The sequence below is a fragment of the Plectropomus leopardus genome, chromosome 20 (assembly GCF_026936395.1).
Source record: "Plectropomus leopardus strain MGB_pleo_1.0 chromosome 20, ASM2693639v1, whole genome shotgun sequence".
NCBI classification, from domain to species: domain Eukaryota; kingdom Metazoa; phylum Chordata; class Actinopteri; order Perciformes; family Serranidae; genus Plectropomus; species Plectropomus leopardus.
The window spans coordinates 20,181,366-20,203,684 of NC_142195.1; the positions used below are offsets into that span (position 1 = coordinate 20,181,366).

A 22,319-nucleotide genomic window follows, 5' to 3' on the forward strand; every position below is an offset into this window, starting at 1 on the left:
GCCTATGGTCTGACATCTGGTTGCTATTTTTTTTTACACTTCTAGTAGGTCATAATTGATGATTTCGAGGAGTTATTTCTTATGAGTTTTTGATTTTTTAAACTAAATGTTGCATAGTATAGTTTTAAAGTTAAAATAGACCTCAAGTCAACTCAAGTTACACTGAACACTATACTTATTTTTGAAAGACGACGATGATGGGGGCCGACAGTTCCCTTGTTATTACTCTTGCTGTAGGATAAGAGAGGTTGCAAAGGGTTAAACTAAGGATGTGCTCATGTTTCTCATCTATATCTTCAATAGTCAAACAAGTTATCAAGTTCCAGTCTGAGTTTCCCCATAAACAGAAAAACAGACAATCTGCTGTACTTTCAGTACTCTCTGTCTCTGTGTTATGATGCCTCCCTCTTGTGTTCATGTTTGGTACTAAGCACTACCGAACCAAGGGGAGGATCAGAGGGTGGAGCTCCACCTCACTGCCCACAGGCACAGGTACATTTTTTTTGTCTGTAAGCCAAAGCCAGCACAGCAGCAAGAGACTGTCTGGAGTTGTCAGTGGTGAAAATGAGTTCCAGCGCTGTGCAGTAATGACAGTGGAAGACACAATGAAGCAGCCAGATGTTGCTTTTCACTAAATGCAAGTTAGATTATCAGGGCTGAACTAACAATGGGGACTTTTGTGGCTGATCTGTTTCTGTTCCTGCTGATGTCTGCAGGACACGTTTATGGAGGTAAGGCGCTGCGGAGGAGACAAAATCATTTTTCCCTTCACTGTGTGATGCAGAAGTTCAAACTGCAACATTGTAGTTGAATGATTTGTTGCATTGACATAACAGAGCTGGTAATGCTTTATAAAAGTGTGCAAAACAATAGTTTAAAATGGTTGTTTACCAGTATTATGGTTAACTTTACACATTCACACATGAGCTGTGGAATCCCATCCCCTTTTAATCAATCTATATAGAAGATAGTGGTATTGTATTATTTGGAAAACCTTGGTGAAAAAGGTAAAACTTTTAATTAATTGATATGATCAATTTCCCTAGCTCATTACTTACATGGAGATGAGTTTTTCATCAAGTTTGATGTGTTTAATTGTTTTATGCACATGAGACATATAATTAAAAATGCCCTAATTTGCATACATTTTCAAAACCTGGTTCAAAATTCTTTCTTTCAAAATTCTTCCATTTTGTCAACACATTACAGTTTAAGGGTTTTTCAAAGGGAATTTTGGATATCTCTTTTTATCTCTTTCTCCATAAATCAGAAAATACTTTCAGCAACTATTAAAAACAAAGCAGAAAAAAAGCATTTTTACTATGTTTTTAATAATAAAATGTTACATAAATAAGACTATGAATTATTTATGAACAAAAAGAAAACCTTTGTGAAAAAAATGGATGTAATGTTAACTTCCATGATTTTTTAGACCAAAAATAAGACACTAGAAGTGTGTGTGGTAAAAAAAAATTAACTAATGATATTGGCATGAAACTTTTTGCACTACAAGTTTTCTGAAATGGGTGCAAATAAGGCATTATCTAATTACATATGCACTTTTTGCATTTGTTTCCAGAAAAAGAAATCTGAACTAAAATAAATAACCAAACATTAATTTTGACTTTTCATTCCACTTGTCTGAAAGAAGATATGGGAGCATTAAAGCTAAAGTTTTCACCTGTAGTGGCTCCTAATGTTAAAAAGTGTCTGTGACAGTTGTCAGCTTAATGTTTAATCCAGTTTAATATTGCCTGCAGACATATGGCAATGTGCTGCACGATAATGGATTATATTTTGGTTCGATGCTTGCAATTACTTATGTTTTTCACAGGAACATGGGCACATCTGATCTGATGTCATACTCTCTACCAATTTTTTTAGGGATGCAATTTGCTTAAAATAACAAAACCATATCATCAATTTGCTCCTTCATTTCATTCCCCACAGCAAAATCGATATTCATTTTACTCCAAGTGTAAAAATTAACATTTTATACTTGTTTTTAAGTTCACACACAGACTTCATTCACCATAAAAACTTGGTTTTAAAAGACTCCTGAGAGATAAATGAGCTCTGTCAGTGGACGATGTCTCAAACAAAACAATTCTTATCTAAAATATGTCATTGCCACTGAAATATGAACGTCTCCTAACACAAGTTGCTGCATGTGCAGGAGTAATATTTCAGGGCCATCAGAATTGCATCTATCCTTACACCTGCACCTGCTCATGACAGCACATTATAGACCTGCACTCACATTCAAGGAAGATTACTAATAATCCAATGTTCACGGGTATCATCGAGGCAGATTAGAAAGAGATGGACAGGCACGGGTTATACTGACAGCGGGCTTATAGGCTTTATGTAGAGCGGCATGCTGGGCCAGTCTGCTGACTGAGTAATTCTCACTGGGACCAGTCTTATAACACATGCTGTGATAATAGCCTTGTTAATAAACTTTTTTTTTTTGTTTTTGGCAGACAATTTTCAACCAGAGTTTATAAAAGATATAAAGGCAATAATATGATAAGACATTATGCACTATGCTGACACCATCCTTGACATGAAATTAACACAAAAGGAAAAAAAATATGAATCACAGAACTGATGTAAAATAGTTTTTCCCCCAATTGTATTCTGTTTTTAAAAGCAATTTTGTATAAGAAGAAAAGTCTTTGATTCATATTGGATGTTAACCAACATTTTCCAAAACTGTCAGTCAACAAAAACTGTAATTTTACAAATAAATTCACAATGCTGACAAATGCTTTAACCACCTGCCAGAAACACAATATTAATGCTAAATGGTTATAATTTCCCTTTAGGCAAAAGTCTTGCTTGTGTTGCTGTCTGGCTTTTTTCTTTGTGATGTGGAAGGGTAAATTATTGGCTGTCGTGTAATTACACTGTAGAATTGTTGAGCTGTACGCCACAGCTTTTGAGAGTAAATTGTTCATAAAATGTTTTGGCTTCATTTTTTTTTTTTATCCCCATCAGGCCAATTAATTCTTTGTATTGTGATAAGTGAAATTGGAGCGAGTTTGTTGTATTAAACAATTTCTGTGTTTTTGTTGGGTTTTTTTTTTTAAATACGTTTTTATTGGAATTATTGAAATACTTCTTTCATTTCTATGTTGTGCTCAGTCTCACTGCCACTTAATACTGCCGGACCGTTTAAGAGAGTTTTCAGAGTGTCAGCCTTACCCAACCACACACACACACACTATTTGACCTCTGTTTGCTGTGTTTCTTTTTCCACAAATTGACAGTCATTGTCACAGAGTGCTCCACTACGGCTGCTTTGTAGGTCGAATCGATTAAAATCAACACTGCTTTACTGTTTTTTTATTCACAGCTGGGAGTGGTGGGTACACTGGCATACAAACAAACATATTGGAACAATGTTCAGTGGTCATGAATTAATTTAAAAACAGTAATTCACACATTTTTTATTTACATTTGGATCATGGTTTCCCTATATGAGTCAGCTATACGTATGTGCTTTAAAAAAAACAGCACCCCTTAAGCTTTATGCAAATTACTGATAGTGTACGTATATGCTTTTAGAGCAACTGAGAAATGCTTGTACAACTAAATGTCTAGACTGCGTCATTTGGGTCACCAGTGAGGTCTAATTGGCATCTGAACATTTGCGTCTGTCCCGCTTCAGAATGCATTAGTTGTCATTAATTGAATTCAGATAGCAGGTGTAAAGTAGAGAGCAGACACCACATTAACAAACCAGTCAATACAGAGTAAGTGAAAAAACCTTTGCTGGGAGGTCACCAAATGTTCACCTAATTTTTTGGGGTGTTTTAGTATACTGACAACATTATTTTTGTCAAAACCAAAAGTTGTTTTCTGACCACCAATTGTTTTCTCATTGCAAACCACTTTGACAAAAGCTCAATTTCTCATTCTCTTCTCATTCATTTTCACAGTGTCTTTCTATGGTGATGGATACATCCACCTGCGGACATCGGAGGCGTCCATTCAGACGTTGCTCCACGTACGATTTCGAACCTCCAGTGAGGCAGGGATGCTGTTTTTGGCAGCCGGACGCAGAGACTTCTTGCTGCTGGAGCTGGTCTCTGGGCGCCTGCAGGTAGGCTACAGCAGTTGTTCCCAACCTTTGTTCGTCAAAGGACCCCATTTCTATCTTTGAGTAAACTGACTAAGTGGCATATTTTATGGCTATTTCATATAATATTCAGTACCTTTTAATATCAGTACAAAACAGCTGATAAATAACGAGCCCAAATACTGAATGAAATAACTGCAGGAAGCTTGTGTATGAGTGACTTGGATGGATTTTAACAGCATTTCCTGTGATTATTGCATTAAAGATGAGTTTTCCTGTCATTTTTTAGAAATGCTATATATCTATATCCATATAAATTCTTATTTTTAACAATCAAACATACTTAATAAGCTTCATATGTGACAAAATTAGTCTTTTAAGTTTTTGTATTTTTCCAACAATTTTTCTGTTTGCTTTTTTATAACTGCAAGACGGGGCTGTTAAGTAAAGAGTGAAGGCTTTGTGACATAGCTTATGTTTAGGTTTTTCACTGTGCCCTTATTCTGTCAGTTTTTTCTATCTTGAAAAATAGTCAGAATTTAAAAACAAATGCTGAGGTAAAATCTTGCTGTACATTCTCAAAAACCGTTTCCTTACACCCTTTAAAATCACGCAGGACTCAACTCCCTGTAAAGCTTTGGAGACCCATAGTTGGTTCAAGCACATAGTTGCATGCTTGTCTAAAGCAAATGACAGGAAGTGTTTATTTCTAAAGAACACAAATGTTGTGACAACTTTCTCTTTGACCATTTGGTTTTTAGTAATATCATACAAATATGTGAAAGTATCTGGAGGCATTTTCTTAAAGACACTTAACGCCTTCAAATCAAGAGAAAATATTTGACCCTCGGGCCATATTAGCTCATACATATTGCCATTAATAATCCTGAGGAGAGACAGAGAGAGAGGTCTGAACACACACAGCTTGGTGTCGGATTGCTTGCAGAGAGAAAAAAAAAATATCCCCCCCGGTACTTTCAGAACAAGTTCCATCATGACCAACATTAAGAGAGAAGACCGCAAAGGTTTAATGAAAACTACATTGCAAGGGAGCTGCCCATGAAATAGTTTGGTTGCATTTGTGTGGAATAGCCCAATCCTTTGAACTACAGTCAACACCCTTGATTCTGTTTCCAGTGTGGTTAGTTTTGGCTTCAAAAAAGTAGAAGACTTAATGTATCAAAATTATCTCCTTTTGTTTCTCTATTCCTCACTCTCCTCGCCTCCCCCTTCATCCCATTCAGGTACGTCTGGACCTGGGCTCAGGTGAGCGTTCACTGCGCTCAGAAAAAGGCATCCATCTCAGCGACTTGGCATGGCACTCCATGGAGCTGACCCACAACCACCATTCTGTCAACATGACCGTGGACCGAAACTCTCACACCAGCCTCCGTATGCCAGGACCAGATCTGGAGCTCAGTGTCGAGGACGGGCTATATGTTGGCGGGACAGCCGGATTGAACCATCCCTATCTACTCAACATTTCCACTGGGTTTAGAGGTTGCGTTGATGAAGTTGTGTTCAATGAGCATAACCTGTTGTCCAGCTTAAGGCCTTATTCTGGGTACAAGAGCGTCCACGAGGTATCTCTAGGCTGTAGTTCGCAGTTTTCTGCAACAGAAGAAGATTCTGTGAGTTTTTTCAGCTCTAAAGCCTTTATTGCTCTGCCGCCGTGGGAGGGCCCACAGGAGGGGGTGTTTGAATGTGAATTGTACCCCTCTGCAAGAGGAGAAGACGGCATGGTCCTGTACAGCTCTGGCAACCAGGGAGGGTTTGTTGCAATAGAGATCAGAGATGGTAACATGTTGGCAACAGTTGGAAATGGAGAGGGGAGTAAGACTGAGTTGCGTTCTCTAACACATGTTCACAACAACCACACCTGGTACCCCATCCAGCTGCACCTGCTGCCAAACAGCGTCCAGCTGAAGGTGGGGCAGGAGTTGGTCAGGGCAACGCTGAGTCTGGAGCTCCAGGTCATCCAGCTCAAAGGGCCTCTCCTCCTCGGAGGGCTGAACGAGGAAGCCTGGAGTGAGGCAAGGCGAGCTGGGCTGATATCATCTGTGCCTGGACGAGGAGGCTCGTTTAAAGGTTGCCTCCGGGAAATCAGGGTGAACACTCAAAGAACAGGACTACCCCATGCTGGCGTCACCAAGGACATCACTGTGGGATGTAGGACAGGGCAGGCTTCAGACGCAGTGACCACCACCAGCCCGACACATCGTCCTGAGTTTGATGTTACAACCACACGACCAATTACCAACAATAAGAAGAACCCTAACTTTTTGTTGCTGAGAAAGCTCGAAGTTGCGGAGGGAGGCCGAGCACCGCTGGAGCCCAAACACATGAGGGTAGGATCTATTGTTTCCTGCTCTTCTGTTTTTCTGTTTGTGATGATTGCAGCAACAGCCAATCACGGTCAGTCAGCTGTTGCAGCCATCTGACGCAGCGCCAAAGGACGATCTCTGTGAGGTGCTCTCCCTCAGTCTCTGTGAGGTTAGCACAGGCTAACACAGCACAGGGTGATCCCTATTTGTCATATTTTGCTGCTTGCCCACCCCCCTTCCAGCAGAGGTTAACACCAAGCCTTTAATCATACACTGAAATGGCTCGACTCTACAGTTGAATCTGTTAATAACCATTGAGTAATGCTAGCCATGTGATGCTAACAGTTAGCCCTGTCACTGTGTGTGTGTGTGTGTGTGTGTGTGTGTGTGTGTGTGTGTGTGTGTGTGTGACTCTGTCCAAGGCAAAGAGCTCTGCTCCTGCAGCAGTAGTCTCATGACAAATGAAGGGAGAGAGAGGGGCTGAGCATGTCAATACCCTGTGCACAGCTTTACAATGAAATGAGACTTCAGCTGATCTAAATAGCCAAATTTGCGTTAAAGTTGTAGTGATTGGACAGAATTGCACACAATTAACGGGGATTGGCTGAATTTGTGTTCATTGTTGCAATCACAACATTGCAAAAATCTTGGGGGGAGTGTCTCATACATAAACGCCAGTAAAAAAAACATGGCATTTTCACATAATAGCACCAACATGTAAGTTTTTCACTCCCCTCTAGGTAAATCTGGATTTTCGGAAATTGGGCATTCATCCATCCCAGTTGATGTTCCGCATCGAGGGTCAGCCTGTCCACGGCCAACTCCGGCTGGACCACAGTCATGACCCTGATGTGACGATGGGCGTGGGGCAGGAGAGAACTATCACAATAAAAGCAGAAGAGGCGGACCGAACTTTCAGTATGCTGGACCTGTGGCAGGGCCGAGTAATCTACGTTCACAGTGGGTCAGAGGACGAGCATGACTTCTTCATGTTTTCAGTCTTCTCCAGCAGCAAGAAGGAGCTTCCTGCGTTTCTGAAGGGTAACCGGCTACATCGGTTTGATATTAGCATCAGTCCTGTTAATGATGCACCTGTGCTCAGCCTGCCGGAGGGGAAAATTTTCACTCTGCTAGAGAATTCTAAACGAAAGGTACGTCACTGAAGAATGCTTGGATGCTATGTCTAAGTGTGTTAAGTATAACTTGAAATTTAATACAAACACAATTTCTCTAGCTGACAACAGATGTGCTGAGGGTGTCGGACCCTGACAGCAACCCTGCAGAGCTGCTGTTCAGCTCTTTGGGAAACCTCAAAACTGAGGCTGGAAACCTCGAGCACCAAGATTACCCTGGCAGGTTTGTACTACGGCTTGTAAGACATTACAGCGCCTTGCAAATCTTCTTACAACCAGTTGTGTATCTGTTGGAGCAGTGGCTGAGGTTAAATGTTAAAATAAAACAGTCTTTATCCAAATCAAACAAAATGTTCCAAGCAAAAATACACTGCGAAATGCAGGCTAAAAAAACATGAGCTAATTGTAGACTGCAGCACTTAAAGTGTTAATCTGCTGGTACAAAACTAGAAACTATTGGGCAATTTTTTTGCAACGCAAAAATACTGCACTATACAGTAAACTATAAATACTGGAACTGACAAATTCATCAAAATGATCTAGAGAATTGCACTACACATTTATGGTCTCTATATTTTGATAAGGTTTAAACCTAACACATTTAGTCTAAGCCACTTTTGTTACCTTGATGCACCCAGTGACTGTATATACAGCTGGACAACGAGTCTAGTTCGTCCCACTGTAACTGCCATGCAAGTGTTTTTGTCTTGTACTGGTGGTGGTGCACTGATGGTTTCTTAGGGTCAGTGTTTTAAATCAGGGTTTTTCCTAACCCCAATGTGCAGAGTTAGTAACAAACCATTAACAGGGTTGTATCTACCTTCCAGGGCCATTAACCTGTTCTCTCTGAATGACCTGGAGGAGGGTAAGATCAGCTTTGTTCACAGTGGGGTCTCCACCTCCCGACTAGCACTCAGGGTTAGCGATGGGCTGAAGGTAAGTAATGTAGTCCTGATTATCCTCTCCCTTCATTCTCTTGTCCTCCCGTATTTCCTCTCCCTTCATCTCATCTGTTGTTCTTATTCCTTCTCCTTTCCACAGTTGAGCAACACAGTAGTTTTGAGGATTATAGCAGTGCCCCTCGAACACAAACTGGTGAATAACACCGGACTGGAGGTGAACCAAGGCGGGTCTTTCATCATTACAACCACTCACCTTGCTGTGCAAGTTAACGTGGATGATCAAGCGGTGGAAATCCGCTATGACATCACAGAGTTACCAAAATATGGTGAGGTCCAGCGGTTGCACTCAAGTGGAGAATGGAAACCGACAACTTCCTTTTCTCAGAATCTTCTAGAAAAAGAACGGATCCGATACCTCAGCACTTACCACGGTCTTCAGACTCAAAACATCACTGATCACTTCAAATGTAGAATTAGCATTGGTTTTAATGCTACAGAGGAGGTTGTTTTCCCCATTGTGGTACGCTGGATCCACTTCAAGGTCACACGCAGCAAGATGGAGATCAACGGTGTTCAGACTGCTATTATCACTCCAGAGGAACTCCATGTGGTTTCTAAGGGGGTTAAACTCAACGAGAGTGACCTCTTCTTCAGGCTCCTAACAGTACCAAAGAAAGGGCAGCTGTTTCTCGACAACAAAGTTCTACAAAGAAACTCAAACTTCAGCCAAAAGAATATCACAGATGGCTTGCTGAAGTACGAGCTTCTCAACAAGCTGAACGACGACACAAGAGACACGTTCAGCTTTCAGGTGTTTTCGATGCACGCAAACTCAACAGCTTACGACTTCAGAATCAACATCAAGGCAGAGTCGAGCGCAATCACTGTTGTCAACAAGGGCCTTTCAATCCTGGAAGGAGGAAGTAAAGTCATCAGCAAAGATGTCCTGTTCACTCACACAGCAAGTAATCGTGAGGTTCACTACAGTATCATGGTGAGCCCCAAGCACGGACAGATAAGGAGGATCAACCTCTCCAACTCAACTTCCATTAATGATAACATTGTGGCATTCACAAATCGAGATATCATCGAGGAGAGGATCATGTACGTTCATGATGACAGCGAGACAAAGCAGGATTCCTTCACTTTTCAAATGATGGTTTACAAACCTCACAAACGCAACATCAAGAAGGAGGACAGAAACACGGCTGAACACACCTTCAATATCTCTGTGCAGCTTGTCAACGATCAGAGACCTGTCAGGGTTGTTGATAAAGTTTTCCACGTGGCCCGCGATGGGCAGAGGCTGGTGACGTTGAATGACCTTCGTTACCGGGATGATGACTCTGACTTTGAGGACAGTTGGTTGGTGTACACACGGAGGGGGATTCCCATGGGAGATTTAGTGCTGGCCAGTGATACCAGTCACAAACTGTACGAGTTCACACAGCGTGACCTCGAGCAGGTGTGCACCATTTATCTGTGAATTTTCTTTGTCATCACATAGGAGAATATTTAGAAACATGAATGCAGAGACTAGTCTTCAGATGTTTCTGTGTCATGATGTCAATGACCCACATGTGTTCTTCATTATCTTACTGATCACAAAATAGTCTGAAAGCTTTGGAACTTCTTCATTCTGCACTATTAAGTTTGAAAACTATTTCTGTACACACAAGTATTATAGTACTGTTTCAAAAATAATCTTGGTCTATACTAACGTGCCTAAAAATGACCATCCCATGACCATTCACATACATTGGGCATGCACATGCCAGTGTAAACAGGAAGCAGATTGTCTACTCTGCGATGGTTATGCTTAGTTACAGAAAATACAAAGGACATGACAAAAAATAAGACCAGAGATTTATTTGCTTGGACCAACGACACAGTGGAAGTGTTACTGAAATGAATGAGTATAAGGCGAGCAACGAAAAGGAAAACAAATCTGTAGCCGTTGCAAAGAAAATACAGTGACATATTAAGGCAGTTCTGGGAGCATTACTAATCGGAGAAAGAAGCTATGGTGGGAAAGAAGAATAAAATTACAGACGTATGTAGACCTAGCTGTAATGTTTGACTGGACATGTTGTTACTGATAAGACCCAATAGTGAAATGAACATGGGTGTCACATTGTCAGTTTTGGAAAGTTGCAGAAATTGTAGGATGCAGCTTCGACCTCTAGATATTCTGTCGCAAGGAGAAATTCAGGTGTTTCTTTAGTTTGTAAATGTATTTATAATGCATGCTAACGCTTTAACCTCTTCTGTCATCACCTCCTCTTCTTTCTTCTCCTTGCAGAAAAAAGTGTTGTTTGTCCACAGAGGAGTGAGTTTTGGGCGTTTTGTGCTTTTCGTAACAGATGGGAAACATTATGTTTCAACACTACTGGAGGTGATTATAATGCCTTTATCTATTTATGTATATTTTACAGAGGTGCTGGTAAATGTCATTGCTGATTGGTCATTGAAATACAAGGCCCCTCCACAAACATCAACAATCTAACTATCTTTGGCCAGAGTAGCCTACTCCATCTTTAAGTTGGTTTCGTACTTATATTTTCAGGTTTTTAAAAGTAGTTTAAAATGTGTGTGTAATGGTTACTTTAACAGATTAATTATAGCCCCTTCTACAAATCACTTGATGGTAATTTCAGCAAAAAACGTTTTTAGTGTGAAAATTAAGTAAGCATAATGTGTTTGCTGACTGCTGTCTGTTGTGTAACCACCTGATGCAGGTGATGGCCCAGGATCCTTACCTCCAGGTCGAGAACAACACGGGCCTCATGGCCCAGCGAGATGGGATCACAACCGTGACCTCGGCTAACCTCAGCATCTTCAGCAACCTCGATATCCGAGACCCACAGGAAGTGACATTTGAGGTCTTCCTTCCGCCCAAACACGGTGTGCTCTGCTTTAATGATGGAGATTACAAGACTGTAACAAAAGCAGATGCAATTTCAATATTCACCCAGCAAGATTTGGTGCTGGGGCGCCTGGTGTATCACCATGACGGCAGCAATGAGTTGTCAGATGGGTTCAATGTGACGGCAAGAGCGAGGGAGAAGAGCACAGAGAGCCGACTGGACAGAGGGAGGAGGGAGGTACATCTGGACATCGGAGTGACAGTGAAAATCTACCTGGAGAGTCACCAGAGGCCGCCAACGGTCATAAGTAACCATCCAGTGGTGGTGGAGGAGGGACAGAATGTCTCAATAAGCAAAGAGCACTTAGAGGTAAGCCAATAAACCATTAGTATATAACTTATTGATTATGTGGTCACTTTTAAGCTTGTATTTGTATGTGTTGTTTGAACAGGTGGTTCATGAAGACAGCAAGCCCTCAGAGATAGTTTTTACCGTCCAGAGTCCTCCTGCTCTGGGCATCCTTCAGCAGATTCCCCCCGACAACAATCCCCTGAACAAAAATGAAGGACAGCAGCACGTCTATCAAGTACAGCCAACTGTAGGTTTAAAGCTGACAAGCGCAGAAAGTTGCTCGAATATGTTTACCAACTGCCCAAAAGCTTATTTCACATGAGATTTGACATTTCTTTATATTTTACTCCTCATTTTTCTCTCTTGTTTTAAGTGGGCATAGCTCAGTTAAGAAATGTTATGTCAGATATTTCTATGCACCATTCAGAGTAACATTTGAATCAGAATGTGGTGACAGTTGGAGGATTGTTTGATGAGATTGCCGGGCCCCACACTGTTCCAAAGTTAAGATTTTTAAACCTCTAATTTAACTGTTGTTGATCCAGGTCTGAAGGGATTAAAGAGCCAAATGATTCATTCAGAAGCAGCACTTTTTAAGTTTCTGCTCTACTCCTTCATGTAGGGCATCACAGAGCAGACAACAACTTCCTTTACACAGGAGGACCTCAACCAGGGATTGATCATCTACCATCAGCAGGCTGCCGGACGCACCAAAGACTCTGTTCTGTTGGAGGCAACCAACGGGGTCACAAAGGTCGGACCTATCAGACTGGAGATTGACATCATTCCTATGCTGCTCCCTCTACAGGTAAAAAAATGTCTAGACATTAGATGACCTTAAAAAAAGGAAAGAATGGTATGGAAATGGTAATAAATTAATTTTGCCAACCAAAGGAAGAAACAATTGATCAGGTAGCCAACTTTTTCATTCAGCCAATCATTACTGTCACTGGTTCTGTAGGTGTCTGACTTGACTCTTGATGAGGGGTCATCCCTGCCGCTGACCTCTGACATCATCAAGGTGGCCAGTCATCACTTCTCAGGGATGAACTTCTTGTACCAGGTCATCGTTCCACCGCGACACGGACACCTGGAGCACAGCCGCATCCCGGGGATGCCCATCACTGCTTTCACTCACACTGAGGTTTGACTTCTTTGAAATTGTAATTTTTGTAAATCTTAGAAAAAGTAATAATAATTGTGTTTTATCGACATCTCGAAAATATTGCTTAAGTTTTGCGCAGATCTGTAATAGAAACCCACCTAGTGACTGCTTTATGACTGGGAAATCAAACTCGATATCTGACAGATTTTTGCATTTAGTTAAACTGGAAACACTCGTTTCTGTGCGATAACATGTTTACTGTTGTTTTGCCAGGTGCTTTGTGATTAGGGAAGTGCTAGATTTTGTTCTCGACATGAATCTTTTCAAACTCACTTGTCTTTGCAGGTGGAACGTGAGTACATCTCCTACATCCATGACGGCAGCGACACACTGAGTGACAACTTTACCATTGTGGCCAATCAGACAGAAATCAGGAAGCACAGTCTGCCCTGCACCGCTCACATCAGTGTCATACCTGTCGATGATGAGACTCCTGTTGTTATAACCAACAAGGGTCTGAAGGTGGGGAGGGACAACATACATACATAGGACATGTTCGTTAAGCTTAGCTAATCATTTTTGGCTTTAGTGTCATTAGTGTTCTCCTCATTTAATCTTCGTCACCAAAATGTCCATTTCCCAATTTGTTGAATGATTCGTTCAGCTAAAGTTAATTGCCTTTTTGTTTGCTCAGGTGTGGGTGGGTTCAGCGACAGAAATCACCACAGATGATCTCAGTGTGGAGGACTCGGACACTCCTGACCCTGAGGGGCTGGAGTTTATCGTCACCCCGCCCAGCAACGGCCACCTCGCCCTGAAGAGCGCCCCCTCCAGACACATCCTGAACTTCACCCAGAATCACATACAGACTGGACAGCTGATGTTTGTGCACAGTGGTGAATATTTTTTGCTATTTGAAGTATCATTTCCGAGACTTTTAGACCAACAGATGAGTCTGGAATAAATGAAGGAATAACCCCTCTTTTTTCTTGATGTTGACTCTGTTCTTTTGTAGGCGCTCTATCAGGCGGTTTTCACTTCCAGGTGAACGATGGCGTGAACTTCACCCCTCGCCAGATTTTCAGCACAACTGCCCACTCTCTGGTTCTCACACTGGAGAGAAATCACCCCTTGGAGGTCTATCCAGGTAGGGTTTTACAACAAAACAATTTGTTCAACACTCTGGACTCGTACGTCAGCTAAAGTAACTGGTGGAGGGAGATGATCTGAGAGAGGCGTTTCTCTCCTCAAGGAAACTGGCCTGTTCATCTATAACAAAGTTTTTAGAAGTTTAGTATGATCAATGTATTGTTTAAATTGTCTTTCCATTCTTTAGTGAAAATGTTTGATAGTTTGTAGCTCTGTTCCTCCTGTGATTATTGGTAAAATGAAATCTGACAAGTAAAGCTAAATTTAGTGCAGTTGTATAACAGTTACACTGGGAGGCCTCACTAGTTTGAGCATTATGTTGCTGCTTTATGTTTCTGCCTACACAAAAAGGCAACAAAGATTACCTCTGTGCCCAGTCAGTACCTGGCTGATACTGGCAATATACTCAGCTATCAGTCGTCTCTTTAGTCAAGGTTACATTAGTAAAGCTGTTATTCTCATTGTATGTAACATTTAATACTGTACTTGTTAATTTTGTATATATCATTATCCTTAGTTCGTTTCCTTAGCTATCCACCCCAAAAAACAGATTTTTTAAAAATGAATTAGCATCACAGGTGGCAACAACAGAAGTATAGCAAAACATCTGTTTACAAATTCTCACACATCTTGCAGTATGATCCAGGTCTCATTTATTCAGTATTATGCTTAGTACTTCAAAAACAGACAGGTGAATCAGAACTAAATCTTTAAAACACCAAAGAAACAAAGTTACACAAACAAATTAATAGATTGAGGCAGTGGTAGACTGGCAGCTCCCAGTGTTCAGCAACACTTATTCATTTATTTACATTCCTTGCTCTTAGCCCATCTGCCCTTGTATGGCTGATAAAACTGGATGATACTACGTTTAATCAGTCATTCACTGCTTCCTCTCTGTTGTCGTGAGCTTTTCCTCTCTCTTACCGTGTCTTTGTCACCTTTAAGGCTCTGTGACACCAGTCTCTGAGCTGGAGCTTCAGGCTGTAACCAACGATGTCAGCGACATCAAAAGAAACCACTCTGTGGTGTTTGCAGTGACTGCTCTTCCTAAACTTGGTAGCCTGGTCCAACGAATGCCAGATAACTCTACTCAAAACATTTCCACGTTCACACAAAGCATGGTAGGGATATGTGTGTCTTTACAATAAACAAAAGAGTTTGTTTACTTCTTAAATAAAATTATGCTGTTTCTTGTTGGTATTTTCTTCGTCTCTGTCTATTAGGTGAACGATGGAGTTATCTTCTACAATCAGAACAAGCCACAGTCAGTGGGATGGTCGGCTACAGACTCTTTCTCTTTCACCGTATCTTCACCTCCTGCTTTCCTTCCTCCACACACCTTCAACATCTTAATCTCCCACCAGGCCAACGAACACCATGACAGCCCTCAACACAAGACCAGACTACTGAACAACGCAGGTACTGTGCGACTGCACAAAAAAATCTCTTTTATTATTTGATATTTATGGTACCAGGAAGAATGCAAGTTTAAGAGGAGCAATTAAGGTGTTTTTATCTGTCATTCAGGTGCTGTGGTGGCTGAGGGGGGTAGGGTGACGATTGACAGGTCTAAACTCGATGCCTCCAATCTCCTCGGGAAAGTTCCAGAGCCTCACAGGAAGGACCACCACATCCTATACCGCGTGATTTCCTTGCCGCACCATGGCGCTCTGTCTATACGAGGACACAACCTCACCAGGTGCTTGGCTTATTTCTCGGTATTTCAATAAATGAACTGAATACTGAAATTAAAATGAGTATCAAATTCAAAGCACAATTATATAATTTCAACACAGTACACCTCAGTGGAGCCTGTACAAAAGTAAAAAAAAACATGTTAAAAATTCACTGCTGACTCAAACAAAAACATTCACCAAAAACCTTCTTGATTATGATGTAAATAATTATTGTGGCTCTAAATTGTTGTCTTTTCTCAGGAACCAACCTGACTTTTCCCAGGCCACACTAAACAAGTTCGGCATCACATACGTCCACGATGACTCAGAGACGACGAGTGACAGTTTCACTTTCCGTGCCTGGGTGGCGCCTTTGGATCTCTCCCCGTCTTCCTCCTCATCTTCCTTGTCTGGTTTTTCCTCTTCCTCTGCCTCTCATTCCCCTGTCTATTCAGCCTCAACATCCTCCCTGTCATCACCAGATGTGGTGTCTCATCACCGTCCAAAGGACAGGCTGGCGGTGACAGAGACGTTCAACATTACAGTGACGCCAGTCAATGACCAGCCGCCTCTCATCAGGAGCAGAGCCCCAAGTATGAAGGTGGTAGTCGGAGAGAGAGTCGTACTCGGACCAGACAGTCTGCAGGTGGGTCAGTGCTAAGACTAGGACCAGATAGGACTAGTATGTGAGACAATCTCAGATATTCTTTGACACTGAAGTGGTAAATTTAAGGGAAAAAAAACACAAATGTACTGCAAGAAAGTTAGGGACATAGTATAAAGAGCTATGAAGACGTTGATGAAAGGGTTAAGCACAGGACTTGAATCAGTATTGGCTTATCACTTAGTTGGTGTATTGCTTCCGTTTTTTCAGGGTGTATAGAGCTTCTAAATGCACACTGTGTACATAAACCTAAGCAGAATAGCTTATTAGACATGTTCGTGGGTGTATCATATTTTGATGTTGCTAGGACACCCAGGAATATGTGCACTCGGTTGTAAATAGCCAAGATGGCTATTTATAAGTTTAGATAACATTGTTGGGTACAGGTGTATATGTTTTAACAGAAACCTGTTGTTTTTAATGGCAGTATAGGAACATAATGTTAAACATACACAGTATTCCTCCCAAAGTCATCGTGTCACAGTTATAACAATATATCATAATAATGATTGTGACATAAAATCAATTCCTTCCACAGGCTTTTATAAAGAAATGATAATTTTCAGGATAAAAGATAAGTTTCTTTGCATGCCTTATGAGATAATTTACCAGTAGGAACAACACTTAAACATGTGTTTACTTTAGGTGAACGTAAACTCCTCTTAGAGTCTTGTAAAATACAATAATGTCAACCAATATGTTCAGGTTGAGGATCATGACACCCCTCCAGAGGAGCTGCACTACCTTGTGATCAGTAAACCCAACAATGGCTACCTGACTCTGGGGGAAAGACCGGAGCCGGTGACCTCCTTCACCCAGTACGACGTCAACCACGGTCGGCTGCACTTCACACAGCAGGTGAAGATTCAGTCCACTAAAGGAGAATTGAATCCTTTTTTCAAATGTATGTGCCGTAGGGAAACCTATGAAGCTCCTTTGTGTGTAATTTGTATGTGATTATAGAATTATATAACTGATTGCAAAAGTTTTTGCTTGTAGAAAAATGGGCATGCCTCGCTGTCTACCATTGTGTTTTGATAATACCAGTAGGGGTCACCAAAGACAGAAATGTTGAATCCCAAAAATGAGAGTTTTAAATGTGTTTTTGACCTCCTCTGTGTCTTTGTTCAAATATATATTTAAAGTACAAAATTAGAAATTTGTCTAGTCTGCTTGTCTTAGAAAAACCTTATATGATTTAGACAGTGATGCACCAAGAATAAGCACATTTTCAAAGGCTGTAGATTTAAAAAAAAATATTTCCCAGACTTTGAGATAGCCATTGTTTTCCATTCTTTGTGTAGATGTATTTCATTGCCTTTTTTGGTGCTTTTTAAATTCCTCCTTTCTGTTTTCTCTCTGCCAGGGAGAGCCCTCAACAGGTGTTTTCTACTTCAACGTAACCGACGGTCATCATCGTCCACTCTACAAACTGTTTAGTTTGGAGGTCATAAAGCCCTCCGTCTCCATGGTGAACAACACTGGCCTGTCACTGGTTCAAGGCCGGACTGCTGTGGTCCTGACAACCAACCAGTTTGCAGCTCAAACAAACAGCCGCAGGCCAGCCAACATCACCTACGCCGTCACCACACACCCTCACCACGGACGCATTGCTATCAACGACCAGGAAGTGTCAACCTTTCGCCATGAAGATCTGCAGTTTGGCCGTGTCGTTTATCACATGACTGATCTCAGCGAATCAGAGGACAGCTTCCAAGTCTCAGTGTCAGCCTCGGCACCTGGTGTCGACTATGGAAATTTGACAGCGCAGACGGTGAAGGTGACTGTGCGGCCTCTGCTCTCCTTGAGGGAGCCAGTAAGAGTGCCCAGTGGTATCGCTGTGAAACTGGGGAAGTCCATGATCGACGCCTCTGAGCTGGCAAGAATCAGCCGAGCCGACCCGGTCTTTCATGTGTTGTCGCCACCAAAACATGGAAAACTAGTCAAGGTAAAGCTATTCATAGCACTCATTTGATATAGTTTAAAGGGACAGTTCAACCCAAAGTCCAGTGTGGACTATCTAGAGAATTAAAACTTGATGGCTGCATTTGAGAACAGCAGCAATGGTTATATGTGGAACGGTGCTGAAATCATTTTATGTAATATGCTATTTTTTTAGAAGGCATCATGGATATGTTTTACAAATTGTAGATGGGATATATGAAATTTAAATCCTAAAATTTATTTTGCTTTTATCCCAGAGCACAATGAACAGTTTCACTTTCACTGCACCTGGCATTCTGCTGCTCCGTCTGTGCCCAGAGTACACTCTGCACTCCCAGTACAATGAAGAACCAAAACAATATATAAATTCCAACAAAACAATAAAATTTCCAGCTCCAAAAATATAAAATCAATATGTGTCAGCAGATATTCTTGTTGTGGTGGCATCCACAAATAAATGTATGTTTGGGAAACCCTGCCAATGTATATGAGAGAAGGCAGACATCACTACAGCGGATATCTCCAACACACAAAAAACACCCCAAAAAATCTGAAAATAAGCACTGCGGGTAAGAGGAAAAATATGTATTTGTTTTGATGTTAACTAACCCTTTAAAGGAACATGCCATGCTCATTGTGGATGCACCCGATAAAAAAAAAATCACCAAAACCTCAGTAACTTATGTCACTTTAAGTCTAATCATCTATTTTTTATTTCACCCTCTCTTTGTCTGTGTCTGTGTGCATGCAGATGACCTATGACCCTAACCGAGCGTCAGAGGTTCTGAAGTCATTCACATTCAGAGATGTGGTGCAAGGTCGGGTCGCCATCGAGGAAACTCTCAGCGATGGTGACAACCAGCTGCATAATAACAAATCAGCACTAACAACAGCTCGAGGCCATGCCCCTGCCACGCCTCTCAATGACTCTTTCATCTTCCTGCTAAAGGCTGGAAACGTCCAACCGGCGAAGGCCGAGCTTCACTTCACCATCCTTCCCCACCACCAGATGCATCATGGTCCAAGCGGTTCAAATACAGACGGTGCAAGTCGTGAACACACTACAACCCGTCTCCCGACACATAATAAGACCACTGCCGGAAGAGGAGGCGGACGAGGGACCTCCACGACACTAGGCGAGGCCGGGGTGGGTTTGCCGCCCCACATCTTGTCACCTAAGAACCACAACAGGACGCAGCACAAGCCGAGGCCTCACAGCCGCTGGGGGAACCACACACGCAGTCATGGAGGGAGATCAGGCAGCGGTGCAGAGGGAGCAGGAGGGGGTCACAGTCATGCCCCCAAACCCCACGCTCCTTCTGTCTCGGACATACACGGTCCAGCACTCCCTCCTGAAACCCACCCGGTCCACGTTGAGGTCCTCCCCCGCCCTGCCGCTGACCCTCTCCTCATTATCCTGCCACTACTGGCCTGTTTGCTCCTCATCATAATCCTTGTTGTTCTGATTCTGGTGTTCCGCCGCCGCAAAGAGAAACAAGCCCGGCTGCGGCTCCTCCAGCAGCTCGCTGCGGTAGCGTTACCCACTGAGGGCAGCCCTTATCTGGGCCGGGCGGAGCGGAGCGTGGCTATGCCCTCTGTGGTCGTCACCCCGTTGGGCACAGCAAGCTGCCCGACCTCACCCAGGATGCCCATAAGTCCCAGGAGAAGGAGTCTGGCCCCTGGAATGACCTTCTGGGGGCCACTTGAAGCTGATGGAGCAGGTGGGGATGGGAATATTAGAGGTGGTAACAATAAGGAAAGAGATAATGTGACTGCAGGATTCAAGACCCCTCTGAGATCCAGGTCCCCAACTCCAACTCTGAAAGACAACCAATACTGGGTTTGATGGGAGTGGTCCAAAGAAAAACTGTGCCTTAGAGGTGTGTTTTTGATGGGAAGTGTGTGGTGCCTTGTTTCCACATCGCTCTGTGTATGTATGCAAGTCAACCAGAAATCCATTTATTCCTATGAGAACTTCCGTGATCTACAGTGTGTTTGCAAAACTCCTCCTTTCATTTTTCTTTCTTCTGCTCTGTAACTTGTCTCAAGTACACTGAAGAAACTTTAGTGGTAGATTTCGGACAGACCATATGCCCTCTGCCACAGGAAAAAACAAATTAGCTAACAAGATGATTAACATACTACAGATTTATTTATACTTTTATTTAAGTGAAAAGTTTGATGGCATGTTTCGCTAACTATCATTGGTAGCATACTTGTAATGTTATTCACATTTAATTTCAAAGTAATTAGTGCCCTAACTAAACTGCAACTAGCTAAATAAATCAAATTAAAAACTGAATGTTATTTTAATTAAACAAAAAAAAAAAATTTGAAACTCTCTGAGGCCCCTCTCACCCCTTAAAAGCGCAAAATGGTTCAGTCTGACCCTGTGTCTCTAAACACAGCTAGATCCGATAAGTGAATGCTGCTGGAGCACCAATGCACGCTGTCATGTCTTTCCACAAAAAGGTAAATTGGGATTCAAAAAAAAAAGGAAGGAAAGGGAAAGAAGAAAAAAAATAAAAAGTGCGTGATAGAGAAAGGGCAGGGGGCCGCAGAGACTGCTTATGCAAATAGACCAGAATTTAGTGCTATGCTTGTTTACACAAAAACAGGCCAACTTCCTCACTTATTTGTCTCTATTCATCATTGGTCCTGTTTTTGTCTTTGCACTGCTCCATACACATATTGCATGACATCAGACAATGAAAAACACTCAAAATGAACTTTTCTGCCATTTCTGCTGCTACGTTTCTTTCAATCCATACAACAGATGCATTTCCTTGTGTTGAACTCGAGCGGCGTACTCTGTATACTACACTGAAATACAAAACAAAACTGTGTGGAAACGAGGCTTAAGCGCGTATGCATATGTTCAGGAGACATCAGTCGTCTGCTAAGACCTATCTGACCAGCTATGAACTTTAAAAAAAAAATATTCCTACAAAAATAATAATAAAAGGTGTGAGGTAGTATTCAAAGCAAACTCAATCCATTATAAGTGCTTAGTTTGTTATTGTCCTTTTTGAGATTTTTTCAGTTTTTGCAAAAATTTACTGTAATGACATAAGCACAACCACAGGTTGCTGACTGATTCCTCAGAACAGAACACAACTAACGTCTACAACTGTGGTTATTATTGTTTTATAATTTTGGAAATGTGGCTGAGCAAGGAAGTGAAATACAGGCTAAGGCTTGTTATATTAACTGTTAAAGATTTGATGTAGCTGAAGTTAGCTCCAAATATTAAGTTGTTGAACTGGTAATTGACACCTGCTGAGGTGTTATTTGTATGTACGTTGGTAGATCATACTGCCTGTTTGTACATGTGACTCAAGATGCTGTCAGTTTCCAAGTTCATGCATGCAAACTATTTTACACTCACCCCGCTTTCACTGCTCTGCACACTTTGCTATTCCCTTTGTTGTTGTTACAGCTTTAGGCAATGAGCGGCCATTTCACTGTTTCTGTTTCTTTACACATTTACCATTCAAAACTGGTAGCTTCCTTAGTTCTCCATTGACCTCAACATTTTTGTCACATATGACCCCTGTTATGCCTGCCACAGTTTGCCATGCACTGTGAAAGATTTATTTTTAATAAAAGATATTTCTTAAAGAATTACCTGTGTTAATCTTAAACACATACTGTAAGTGCAATCAACAGTCAGTGGAGCATAAACTAGGAGAGAGATCAGATGATCAGGAATCATGACCTTCAGTATGTTTATAGTACGTGCACATTTTAAAAGCTGAGTACCCGAACACATAAAACACTGTGAAATTAAAAAAAATGTCCAGAAAACTATGTTTATAATTTGTATATAATGGAAATTATGTTAAAGAAATTATTATTGTTATTTATTATTATTGTATAATTATTGTTATTTTTTTTTAGCACTTAAAGGGTTTTTTCTTCTTTTTTAAAATTTTTATTTATTCAGTGTTGTGCTTATTTACAGATCCTTTTCTTTGAATGTTTTACTTATTTATTGCTAAATTTTTATGCCATTTCTTGTTAGGTTACTTATTGCCTTCTTCCCATGTTTTGAAAGAAATCAAGCCATTTTGCTCAGGTTTCAAAGGATAAAGTCAGTACTTGAAACATGTTTCAA

At 41.5% G+C, this 22,319-nt stretch overlaps 1 protein-coding gene across 1 annotated transcript; it reads left to right on the forward strand.

Annotated features, from left to right (window-relative positions):
* The first annotated feature begins 540 nt into the window (after positions 1–540).
* LOC121960092 (chondroitin sulfate proteoglycan 4-like) lies at positions 541–21,826 on the forward strand. Its single transcript, XM_088070866.1, has 22 exons — positions 541–731; positions 3,945–4,108; positions 5,329–6,432; positions 7,149–7,559; positions 7,643–7,764; positions 8,369–8,477; positions 8,583–9,908; positions 10,746–10,838; positions 11,182–11,679; positions 11,762–11,908; positions 12,284–12,469; positions 12,623–12,805; positions 13,112–13,288; positions 13,461–13,662; positions 13,782–13,913; positions 14,864–15,039; positions 15,142–15,337; positions 15,446–15,617; positions 15,856–16,240; positions 16,964–17,116; positions 17,625–18,206; positions 18,954–21,826. The coding sequence occupies exons 1-22, from the start codon at positions 668–670 to the stop codon at positions 20,046–20,048; spliced, it is 7,677 nt and encodes a 2,558-aa protein (XP_087926992.1). The 5' UTR covers positions 541–667; the 3' UTR covers positions 20,049–21,826.
* The last annotated feature ends 493 nt before the right edge of the window (positions 21,827–22,319 follow it).

Bases quoted from the DNA above. Each gene is read 5' to 3' on its own strand.
- LOC121960092 (XM_088070866.1), top strand. From the start codon at position 668: ATGGGGACTTTTGTGGCTGATCTGTTTCTGTTCCTGCTGATGTCTGCA. The intron at 12,470-12,622 runs GTAAAAAAATGT...CTGGTTCTGTAG, and splicing joins CTATGCTGCTCCCTCTACAG to GTGTCTGACTTGACTCTTGA. The intron at 17,117-17,624 runs GTGAAGATTCAG...TCTCTCTGCCAG, and splicing joins GGCTGCACTTCACACAGCAG to GGAGAGCCCTCAACAGGTGT.